Genomic DNA, 12178 nt, shown 5'->3' with positions numbered 1-12178 from the left:
CTAGGGGAGTGGTATTCCCCCTCACTGCTGCATAGACAAGATTGGGCAAGCTCTCCATATAGACTGATTTAAGCGGGGCAGGGTCAACTCCTCCCGATCTTCCAGTGGCCCTAGAGGCCTAATTCATGGCCCAGTTGATGTCAATTACAAAACTCCCATTAACGTCAACTGGGCCAGGATTCCACCCCGTGAGCCTTCGCTTTTGGTGCTAACAAGTTTCCAAAGCTTCTGCTGAGTGTTGCTCCGCTGTGGATCCACTTCAGATCCTCTCTTCAACCTCTTCTGGCTGCCTGTTTGCCTGGCCACTGCTCTGCTTGGAGGAAGAGACAGGGAGCAGTGTAGACAGAGCGGCTTTGTTGAGTGGAGCCATGAAAAACAACTCCTGGTGGGTGCTAAAAGACACAGCTGCATGGATCATATCGTTCAGAGAGTTGAGCACTGTGGGGGGGGGAAAGATCCCTCTGTCACTGCCTCCATTAAACAGCCCCTACCATACAGCCCCACCTTCCCTAATGGAAAGTGTGTGTTCAGGAGGAAGGAGATTTGATCCAAATCATTGAAGCTGGGATTTCAAATGAGCCTAAGGGAGTTAGATATCCAACTAAATTTCAATAAGATTCAGGCACTTAACTCCGACAGCTTTGATAATCCCTGTCTGATTCATTATTCACAAATATGTCAGTTTTCAGTCTGCTAGTATTTATCAGGACATCTAAGTTCCTAAGGGCCAGATTTTTGAAGGTATAGAGGTGCCTAACTCCCATTGATTTCAACATACAGTAGATTCTACTTATTAGCGGTTTCATCGGTTGCCAGCTATATGTTGATATTATCCAGCAGTTGTCAGTGTGCACAATGCTGGGATGTGCCTAGGGGTTGGGGCTTCCGATGGGGAAAGCGGGCACTGGAGCCCAATCACTGATCTCACCATTAGATGGAGACAGAGTACTTCTGTTCCCAGATATGTCCTTGCATTGGGGCTTAGAGTGAGGAGACTTGTGGACATTTTTTCAATGGATTTCCTTTTAAATGCACCACATATGTTGGTTATTTGGGCTTTATTTACCTCTACATTATCAGTCTTAACTCTTTCATTCTTCCTCCCTTCTTTGGGCGATTCATCATTTTTACCCTCAAAAATATTTTCTATTTCATGTAATAACCAGTTAATGATGCATCACTCAGAGATGGAACTTCATAGGCTCCTCTATGGTATTCCTGATGCCTCATCAGTTCTATGCAGAATCCAACAAATAAACAATTCTCTGCATCATTTCTGATATTATGGAAGTGCCTGATAACGGGATCCATAGTTAGGGCTGTGGTATTAAATGGTTTTAAAAAACGATATACAATCCTGTTTTTCTCTAAAAATAGAAGACCTCTCCAGGTGTCATTTCATACACTGTTTGTTTCTATGCCCTTTAATTTTCTGGTGTCGTTTCTGTTTGGTTTCTCTTAATAAAATCCCAACTTACTTTTGGAAATTTCAGAGTCCCATCCCTCCCTTTACCTAACCAAATGCCTCTCAAAACAAAACAACACTACACAAAACATGAAATGGGTGGTGTTGGGAGCAGATATTTTCTCCTTAGGAAGGTATTTGTATACTAATGAAGTCGTTACTTTGAAAAACTAACACCAAAACTTTGACCAAAAATTCATTTTTGATTAAAAGGTTTTCAGACAAAAGTTCTGTTTTTTATTATTTTTATTATTATTCTTTTCTATTATTAAGACAAATATTAAAAACTTTATCTTTCTTAACAAAAAACAGAATTTCCCAAAACCTCAATTGTCCACCAAACACAATTTTCATGGAAAATTCCAATCATCCTTAGAGCCTTCATAGCCCATTACACTTACATGAAAAGCTGGGTGCAACTCCACTTAGAGGTGCGGCTCCCCTGGTGGTTGAAGGTAAATGTCTCTCTCATGGGGCAACTCCCTGTGGCTGTGGCCAGGGAATCAGTTCTGGTTCAGTCTGGCACTGCCTTCTATGATTCACTCATCCTGCTGCCTCTCTCCATCACAATGCTCTCTTTCTTCATTACTCAGCCATCTGACTAGGTCACTATATACCCCACCCTTCCTTCAGGATATCAGAATACCTCTAGATCAGAGGTCTAGTTGGCATCTCCCACAATCCTGTGTTTGTCACGGAAACCTGGGCCTGCTCTCTACTCCAGGTTCCAGCCCAGGGACATCAAACTTCATTGGCCTTTCCTTGGGTTGCTTCCTACTGTGCGCCTCTCACAGGCTTTCTTCTCCACCTTTCTGGGTAAACCCTTCCATTAGGCCAGGATCCCAGGGCTTCTTTCCCCACTTGGGGTTTCTCCTTTTCCCTCTCCAAACCCAAAGAGTGGCTTCTGGCTTCCACATTGCAGCCCCTTTCTTCTATACACTTCCTGGTTTTAGTCCTTAGCCAGCATCTCCCACAGCAGGGCTTTATCAGCCATTGGTCATTTTCAGTAAAGCTAGACTCTCTACCAGATGCAGCCTATAGAATCATAGAATATCAGGGTCAGAAGGGACCTCAGAAGATCACCTAGTCCAACCCCCTGCTCACAGCAGGACCAATCCCCACACAGATTTTTACCCCAGTTCCCTAAATGGCCCTCTCAAGGATTGAACTCACCACCCTGGGTTTAGCAGGCCAATGTTCAAACCACTGAGCTATCCCTCCCCACAGTAATGTTAATTGGCCCTATCTGGGTCAGTTTAACCCCTTTCAGGCTGGTGTTGAATAAACAACCCATCACAGGCAGAACCAAAAATTAGAAAAGCATATGGGATGGGAAGGGTGTGTGTGATGAGGTGCGATTCACCACTGTGGCACCTCCTACTGGCTGTCTTGGGAATTAGCTCTGTGACCTCTTCTAGTGGTATCTTGCCCACTGTCACCTCTGCTCCAGGACCTGTGTAATTCCAAGGACTGCAGCATCCTTTAAGCCTGCCGATATTAGCAGCTCTGTCCCAGGTGTGACATTGTAGTCTATATGGTTTTATAAAAATATGCTAACGAGTGAATATAATATAACTGGAATATGCTTCATACAAAAGGTCTCTTGTAAGGTATCATTACAAAACTTATAGTCTACTGAGTGTCATCCTCTTTGTATAAATATACCACTCTTGTATTTGAAACTAGAAATATGAAATATAACTCTGAGGGCCTATTGTAATTATGCAAAGTGTGGGCCATTAATAGTAGTTTGGAATCTTTATGACTCCCATGAACCAGGACAATTGTCTGAAGATCACACTGTTTTACCTGTAAGTCTCCCTGTATACCTGTGTGCTGGCAAGTGGGTAATGAAGTCTTACAGTGACATGTGAATTGGAATCCATCTTTTACCTAGTGCTTTTCCAGTGAGGAGGGGTGGGAACCCAGAGAGACAAAGGATTCCCACCTTATGCAAAAGATATATGAGGGGTGGAACAGAAAAAAGGATGCGCCATCATGAAGAATCCCCTAGCGACCATCTGAGCTAGAACAGGAGCTGTACCAGGGGAAAGAATTGTGCCCAGGCTTAGAAGGTGTCCAATCTGAGGAAAAAACTTACTGAAGCATCTCTGAGGGTGAGATTATCTGTATTCAGTTTGATTAGACATAGATTTGCACATTTTATTTTATTTTGCTTGGTAACTTACTTTGTTCTTTCTGTTACTACTTGGAACTCTTTAAATCCTATTTTCTGTATTTAATAAAATCACTTTTTACTTATTAATTAACTCAGAATATGTATTAATACCTGGGGGAGCAAACGATGTGCATATCTCTCTATCAGTGTTATAATGGGTGAACAATTTATGAGTTTACCTTGCATAAGCTTTATACAGGGTAAAACGGATTTATTTGGGTTTAGACCCCATTGGGAGTTGGGCATCTGTGTTAGAGACAAGCCCACTTCTTTGAACTGCTTTCAGCTAAACCTGCAGCTTTGAGGCAAATAATTCAGCCCCTGGGTCTGTGTTGGAGCAGACGGGAGTGTCTGGCTGAGTAAGCCAGAGTGCTGGGGCCCCGAGCTGGCAGAGAAAGCAGGGATAGAAGTAGTCTTGACACATCAGTTGGCAGTTCCCAAGGGGTTTTCTGTGATCCAACCAATCACACTGGGTGCTGGCACTCCTCCCTCCTATTAGGAGCCTGATTTTCCCTCCTCAGGCTCCAGGCAGCTACTGAAACTGCTCTGCCCTGCAGATTTTCTTATATGGGCCACCCCTGCCCTGATTGGCTGCTCCTCACAACCGCTCTCTAATTTGCTACCTCCTGCACAGCATCCCTAGGGCTCTGTTACCCTTTATGGGCCAGTGTGGGTCAGACACCCCATCACAGGGTGTCTTGATCTGAAACAAACTCTTTTTACAATTTTTCAGTGAAGCAAACAAGTAAAAATAATTCTTTGGGGATTGAATAAAACATTTGCTTTGACACAAATTGAAATGTTCCATTCTGGGGGGTTTGTATCTTTTATTTTAAAGTAAAACTGCAGCAACATTCTAAACAAAAAGGCGCTTTTTAATTGAAATATTGAAACATTTCTCTTAAAATATTGAAACTATTTCAGGTTTTTTTTCTGATTTTATTTTTTTTTATTTTATTTTATTTGGACTGAAGCATTTTGGTGAATTTGACCTACGTTCATGAAATGTTTTGGTGAAGCAGAATATATATTTTTGGGCTGAAAACTTTTGACCAGCTGTACCCATGAGCTTGTATCCTATCTTCTGACAGTGGCCAATGCCAGGTGCCTCAGAGGGAATGAACAGAATGGGAATCACTCTGTGTCCATCTCTGTCACGCATTCCAAGCTTCTGGCAAACTGCATCAGAATGATATTTTCAAAAGCGTTTTCTGTTGGGTTAAATATGCCCCCTTGAAGTCAAAGGTAAAATATTCATTGACTGCAACATTGAATGTTCCTGAAAATCTTACCTTAACCCCTTAGGAAAATAGCATGGTGTTTAGCAACTAAGCCAAGCATCTAAATTTGGGTTCCAGCATTTATCAAGTAGTTGAGCAATTTGGATGAAAATTTCAAACAGTCCCCAAGGCTCAAGAGTGTTTGGATCCAGTTTTCCAAAAGAGTGCATTGCTAAACAAATAGATGAAAATGTGAAAAATAACATAAACACAGAGAAGATTGATTTATTACAGTTTTTTAAAAAATCATTCTTCTAGTGTCATAGGACAGTATTGGGCATGAGATAGATAGATAGAGGGATAGCTAGATTAATTGAACAATAAGTCCTTCCAATATACCAAAGGATTATTTAGCTCAATATTCATAGAAAATATTCATTTCAAAACCATTATGCAGCCTATGGTTCTTCTCAAAGCTTCTTTCACGTCCTTGTTCCTTAGGCTGTAGATGAAGGGATTCAACATGGGGATGACTAGGGTGTAAAACACAGACACCACTTTGCTCTGATCTGGAAAGGACAATGAACTTGGCTGGGCATACATGAAGGAAACAGTCCCGTAAAATAAACTCACAGCTACTATGTGGGAGGTGCAGGTGGAGAAGGTCTTGTACCTGCCCGCAGCAGAGCGAGTCTGGAGGACAGCAGAGATTATATAGACATATGAGACAAGAATGATCAGGGCAGTGCTCACTATGATGATGCCTGACAAGGCAAACATCACCATTTGATTGATGTATGTGTCGGTGCATGAGAGGGTTAGCAGGGGTGGAACATCACAGAAGAAGTGATCGATCTCAGAGCCGCAGAAGCGCAGAGTAAAGGTCAAGCCGGTTTGCACCATGGCGTTCACGCTGCCACAGAGATAGGACCCAACCACCAGCTGAATGCAGACTGGCATGGACATGGTGGTGGGATACAAAAGCGGGTTGCAGATGGCGGTGTATCGATCATATGCCATGGCTGTCAGGATGAACGTCTCAGTATTTACAAAGAGACCGAAGAAGAAGAATTGAGTGGCACATCCCCTGTAGGAAATGACTTTGACGACTGTTAAGAAGCTCACTGCGGCTCTGGGGGCAATGACAGAGGAGTAGCAGAGGTCTAAGAGTGACAGGTTCATGAGGAGGAAGTACATGGGGGTGTGAAGGCTAGAGTTGGCTCTAATGGTGAGGACCAGGATGGTGTTCCCTAGCACAGCTATTATGTAAATCACCAGGAACATCACAAAAGGGATCACCTGTAGCCCTGGACCTCTTCCAAACCCCAGCAGGATAAATTCCGTCACAGCAGTGTGGTTCGCATCTCTCCCTGGCTCTGCCACTGACATTTCCTTTGGAAAAGTGATGAGATAAAGATTAAAGAACAACCAACGGTGCTAGATAGATTGAAGCAAGCGACAGGTCTCAGAGAATTGATTGTCATTAAAGTTGAGCACAAGGCTCCCATTGGTTTTGATAACAGTGGACAGAACCCTTGGAAAGCTAGTTAAATATATACTGACCCATTCTTGAGAAATTCTGTGTGAATTTTAACCTTTCTGCAGTAAAGCAAAAAATTATTACATTTCCCATATAATAATGATTCATGAGAGTGGACTTTGGGCTTTGCCCATATAGCACAAAATTCTGATAATCCCATAACCCACATGGATACCTTCTCCCATTGAAATCCATGGGACTCCCCTGTGAATGAAGGGGATTTTACCCACTCCCTGCATGAGTATATAACAATGCCCATGTCCAGGCATTACTCAACATGAGTCAGGGTGGTTGAACATCACCCTTGATCCACAGATTCTTATATCTTAAAGCCAGAAGAGAGCAAGATGAGCATCTAATATGACCTTCTGCACAATAACTTCTAGCTGAACTAGAGCATATCTCTGCCCAGGCCACAGTAATTACTGAAAAGAATATGCCAATAGATGAAGTAAATTACTTCTCATCAACTCCAGCATACGCACCCCATCCAAATACCAGCATTAACAATTAACCTTTAAATACAGTCATCAGATCTGTCCTGCTGGGTGATTTCTTTGAATGTCATTGAGTTCCTAGCAAGCAGACTGATTGTCCTTCTAAAAGATCTGCTCTAGCTTAAAAAGATGTGGGAATCACTGGGTGAGGTTCTCTGCTGAATGGTCCCTTCTGGCCTTAAAATCTATGAATATGAGGGCTTTAAACTAGGTTCGACGGGGACAGGTGAGCAAAGCCCACAGGTAAGTGGGGAACAAGACCTGGGAGATGGGTTGGAAACAGGGGGGAGCACGGGCTATAATGGCAGAGAGGAAGGAGGGTCAGGGCGAAGCTGGGAGGCAAGATCAAACCAGTATCTTAGATGCCTTTATACAAATGCAAGAAGTATGGGTAATAAGCAGGAAGAACTGGAAGTGCTAATAAATAAATACAACTATGACATTATTGGCATTACTGAAACTTGGTGGGATAATACGCACGACTGGAATGTTGGTGTGGATGGGTATAGTTTGCTCAGGAAGGATAGACAGGGGAAAAAGGGAGGGGGTGTTGCCTTATATATTAAAAATGTACACACTTGGACTGAGGTGGAGATGGACATAGGAGACGGAAGTGTTGAGAGTCTCTGGGTTAGGCTAAAAGGGGTAAAAAACACAGGTGATGTCGTGCTGGGAGTCTACTACAGGCCACCTAATCAGGCGGAAGAGGTGGATGAGGCTTTTTTCAAACAACTAACAATATCATCCAAAGCCCAAGATTTGGTGGTGATGGGGGACTTCAACTATCCAGATATATGTTGGGAAAATAACACCGCAGGGCACAGACTATCCAATAAGTTCCTGGACTGTATTGCAGACAACTTTTTATTTCAGAAAATTGAAAAAGCTACTAGGGGGGAAGCTGTTCTAGACTTGATTTTAACCAACAGGGAGGAACTTGTTGAGAATTTAAAAGTAGAAGGAAGCTTGGGTGAAAGTGATCATGAAATCATAGAATTTGCGATTCTAAGGAAGGGTAGAAAGGAGTACAGCAGAATAGAGACAATGGATTTCAGGAAGGCGGATTTTGGTAAGCTCAGAGAGCTGATAGGCAAGGTCCCATGGGAATTAAGACTGAGGGGAAAAACAACTGAGGAAAGTTGGCAGTTTTTCAAAGGGACGCTATTAAGGGCCCAGAAGCAAGTTATTCCGATGGTTAGGAAAGATAGAAAATGTGGCAAAAGACCACCTTGGCTTACCCTTGAGATCTTGCGTGACCTACAAAATAAAAAGGCGGCATATAAAAAATGGAAACTAGGTCAGATCACGAAGGATGAATATAGGCAAATAACACAGGAATGCAGAGGCAAGATTAGAAAAGCAAAGGCACAAAATGAACTCAAACTAGCTATGGGAATAAAGGGAAACAAGAAGACTTTTTATCAATACATTAGAAGCAAGAGGAAGACTAAGGACAGGGTAGGCCCACTGCTCAATGAGGAGGGGGTAACAGTAACGGGAGACTTGGAAATGGCAGAGATGCTTAATGACTTCTTTGTTTCGGTCTTCACTGAGAAGTCTGAAGGAATGTCTAGTATAGTGAATGCTTACGGGAAGAGGATAGGTTTAGAAGAGAAAATAAGGAAAGAGCAAGTAAAAAAGCACTTAGAAAAGTTAGATGCCTGCAAGTCACCAGGGCCTGATGAAATGCATCCTAGAATACTCAAGGAGTTAATAGAGGAGGTATCTGAGCCTCTAGCTATTATCTTTGGGAAATCATGGGAGACGGGGGAGATTCCAGAAGACTGGAAGGGGGCAAATATAGTGCCCATCTATAAAAAGGGAAATAAAAACAACCCAGGAAACTACAGACCAGTTAGTTTAACTTCTGTGCCAGGGAAGATAATGGAGCAGGTAATCAAAGAAATCATCTGCAAACACTTGGAAGGTGGTAAGGTGATAGGGAATAGCCAGCATGGATTTGTAAAGAACAAATCGTGTCAAACTAATCTGATAACGTTCTTTGATAGGATAACGAGCCTTGTGGATAAGGGAGAAGCGGTGGATGTGATATACCTAGACTTTAGTAAGGCATTTGATACAGTTTCGCATGATATTCTTATAGATAAGCTAGGAAAGTACAATTTAGATGGGGCTACTATAAGGTGGGTGCATAACTGGCTGGATAACCGTACTCAGAGAGTAGTTGTTAATGGCTCCCAATCCTGCTGGAAAGGTATAACAAGTGGGGTTCCGCAGGGGTCTGTTTTGGGACCGGTTCTGTTCAATATCTTCATCAACGATTTAGATGTTGGCATAGAAAGTACGCTTATTAAGTTTGCGGACGATACCAAACTGGGAGGGATTGCAACTGCTCTGGAGGACAGGGTCAAAATTCAAAATGATCTGGACAAATTGGAGAAATGGTCTGAGGTAAACAGGATGAAGTTCAATAAAGATAAATGCAAAGTGCTCCACCTAGGAAGGAACAATCAGTTTCACACATACAGAATGGGAAGAGACTGTCTAGGAAGGAGTATGGCAGAAAGAGATCTAGGGGTCATAGTGGACCACAAGCTTAATATGAGTGAACAGTGTGATACTGTTGCAAAAAAAGCAAACGTGATTCTGGGATGCATTAACAGGTGTGTTGTAAACAAGACACGAGAAGTCATTCTTCCGCTTTACTCTGCGCTGGATAGGCCTCAACTGGAGTATTGTGTCCAGTTCTGGGCACCGCATTTCAAGAAAGATGTGGAGAAATTGGAGAAGGTCCAGAGAAGAGCAACAAGAATGATTAAAGGTCTTGAGAACATGACCTATGAAGGAAGGCTGAAGGAATTGGGTTTATTTAGTTTGGAAAAGAGAAGACTGAGAGGGGACATGATAGCAGTTTTCAAGTATCTAAAAGGGTGTCATCAGGAGGAGGGAGAAAACTTCTTCACCTTAGCCTCCAATGATAGAACAAGAAGCAATGGGCTTAAACTGCAGCAAGGGAGATTTAGGTTGGACATTAGGAAAAAGTTCCTAACTGTCAGGGTAGTTAAACACTGGAATAGATTGCCTAGGGAGGTTGTGGAATCTCCATCTCTGGAGATATTTAAGAGTAGGTTAGATAAATGTCTATTAGGGATGGTCTAGACAGTATTTGGTCCTGCCATGAGGGCAGGGGACTGGACTCGATGACCTCTCGAGGTCCCTTCCAGTCCTAGAATCTATGAATCCTAGAATCTATGAATTGATGGAACAAATCAATTTATTCCTGTAAAATAGGTGCAATTTCAAGGCTGCAATACTGGCTTAATGATTCCTCTGGACTGGCATTCAAACATTAGTTTGGCTCCTGGTATTTGTACTGGCCCCCTGAGTGGGGTGAGTTTCACCTGTATAGAATTACAAATCTTAAATTACTCAGTAATAACTACATTAAAAGATTGTTATGAAGATCACTTTGATGTAGGATTTTGCAGAAGATCCTGCCTCTGCAAAATCCAACATCAACACCTGAAAGCGGTGCAGCTGTGACCCTGGCTTCTCTGACAGTGAGGATAGTGGAGTGTATTGTTCAGTAGGTTCAACCATGCTATTAAAGTGTCTGACTACCAACCCAAGGAGAGGGCAACTGTCCTCCTACTTGAGGCTGGGTGCTAGCTAAGTTGAGGAAGTAAACACGCCACTGACATCATAGCCAGTGGGTGGATGAAGAAATGGCTAAAACAACATGAATAAATGGGCCCCAACTCCTTGTGTGCAACTCTATCAGTTCTACAATGGGTGGGGAGTTCAGTCAATGAGAGGCTGTTAAGAATCTCAGGGGCCAGAAAAAGGACTGCCCTCTCAGTAAGCACCCATAGCTGCAGGACACTGATGAGAGATGATTTGATTAATCATATAAAGGAGGAGAAGGTAAGGACAGCCTGCAACATCCTTGGTCTCCGTGAAACACGATGAAGAAAGGAAATGGAAGAGATGTGGAGAGATGAAAGTACCATCATGTTGGGAAAAGGAGAAAGCACAAGAACCGTTGGAGGAATCGGCTTCATCATCAAGGAATGGTCTTCAAAACTCATCTCCTGTAAGTTCAAGTCATCATGCATTGGGGTGCTACACCTCCAGCTGAACAAGAACAGCCCCCTCAAGATTATTCAGATCTATGTTCCCACAAGCACAAGCAAAGATGATGATATGGAAAAATTCTATCAGGAGCTTGAGGAACCTCTTGCTCAAAAATCCACATATATGATCGTGATGGGAGATTTGAACGTCAAAGTTGGAAGAAGGAAAAAAGGTGAAAAGTTCATTGGAAGGTATGGCATCGGTGAATGGAATCCATGAGGAGAGCGAATGGCAACTCTAGTGGAGATGAAAGAAATGTTCATTGGTAACACCTGGTTTAAGAAGAAGGCCAAAAGGAGGTGGACATGGATCACGCCCAATGCAATGAATGAAAACAAGATTGACTATATTCTAATTGATAAGTGGCACATTGTATAAAACATCTCAGTAGTACCATCATTTAACACCAGTAGTGACCATCGCTTGCTCAGAGAAAGGCTCAACTTCAAAAAAAAGGTGGAGAAGAAAGCGTTGCAGATGGCAAATCAAAGACAGAGTCCAAAAATATTTGACAAGACAATTTTGAAAGCAAAACTTTCCAAGGAAGACTGGAGGCTTATAGATAACTGTGATGAGGATTATAAAAACTTCACTGATCAATTGAGGCAATGAGTGAAATTAACTGAGAAAGAAAGACCGAAAAGAGCAAAGAAGAATCTCTGAGGAAATGCAGCCCTTGCTAGAGAAGCAAAATGATGGTGAAAACTTGAGTACTCCCTCCCCTGCAAGTTAATAAGAAAAAGACTAAAGGAGGACTTCAAGAAGTACCAAAATGAAAGGCTCTTAAAGATGGTTGAAGATCACAGAAGCCTCAAAAAATGCAAAAGGGAATTGACTCGGTATGCGTCAACAATAATGGTGCTGAAGATCAAAGATGGAAACCAGTAATTGACAGAGCAGGGATGGAAGCCATCTGCAAAGTTTTCTACACCACACTGTTCACGTTTCAGATAAATGTTCTAGTACCAAGGCTTCCACTTACCAACGAGCATGTACCTCCCAGTCCTTGTCAGTGAAGTTCTATATGCAGTTCACCAAATGAGGGAAGGAAAAGCTCAAAGTAAAGATAGACTGACAATTGAAGTGATACGAGCTGGAGGCCAAGACCTCTGGGAAATCCTTGCTCAGAGGTTAAGCCATTACTTGGAAATGCAGAGGATACCATCTAGCCACAGCCTCCCT

The 12178-nt window shown here is 42.6% G+C and overlaps 1 protein-coding gene across 1 annotated transcript; it reads right to left on the bottom strand.

Annotated features, from left to right (window-relative positions):
• Positions 1–5299: 5299 nt before the first annotated feature.
• Positions 5300–6253, bottom strand: LOC115638389 (olfactory receptor 12-like). The gene has a single exon (XM_030539979.1). The coding sequence runs from the start codon at positions 6251–6253 to the stop codon at positions 5300–5302; it is 954 nt and encodes a 317-aa protein (XP_030395839.1).
• Positions 6254–12178: the final 5925 nt, after the last annotated feature.

Source organism: Gopherus evgoodei, chromosome 21 (assembly GCF_007399415.2).
Source record: "Gopherus evgoodei ecotype Sinaloan lineage chromosome 21, rGopEvg1_v1.p, whole genome shotgun sequence".
Taxonomy (NCBI): Eukaryota; Metazoa; Chordata; order Testudines; family Testudinidae; genus Gopherus; species Gopherus evgoodei.
This window is presented reverse-complemented; position numbering and strand designations above follow the sequence as displayed.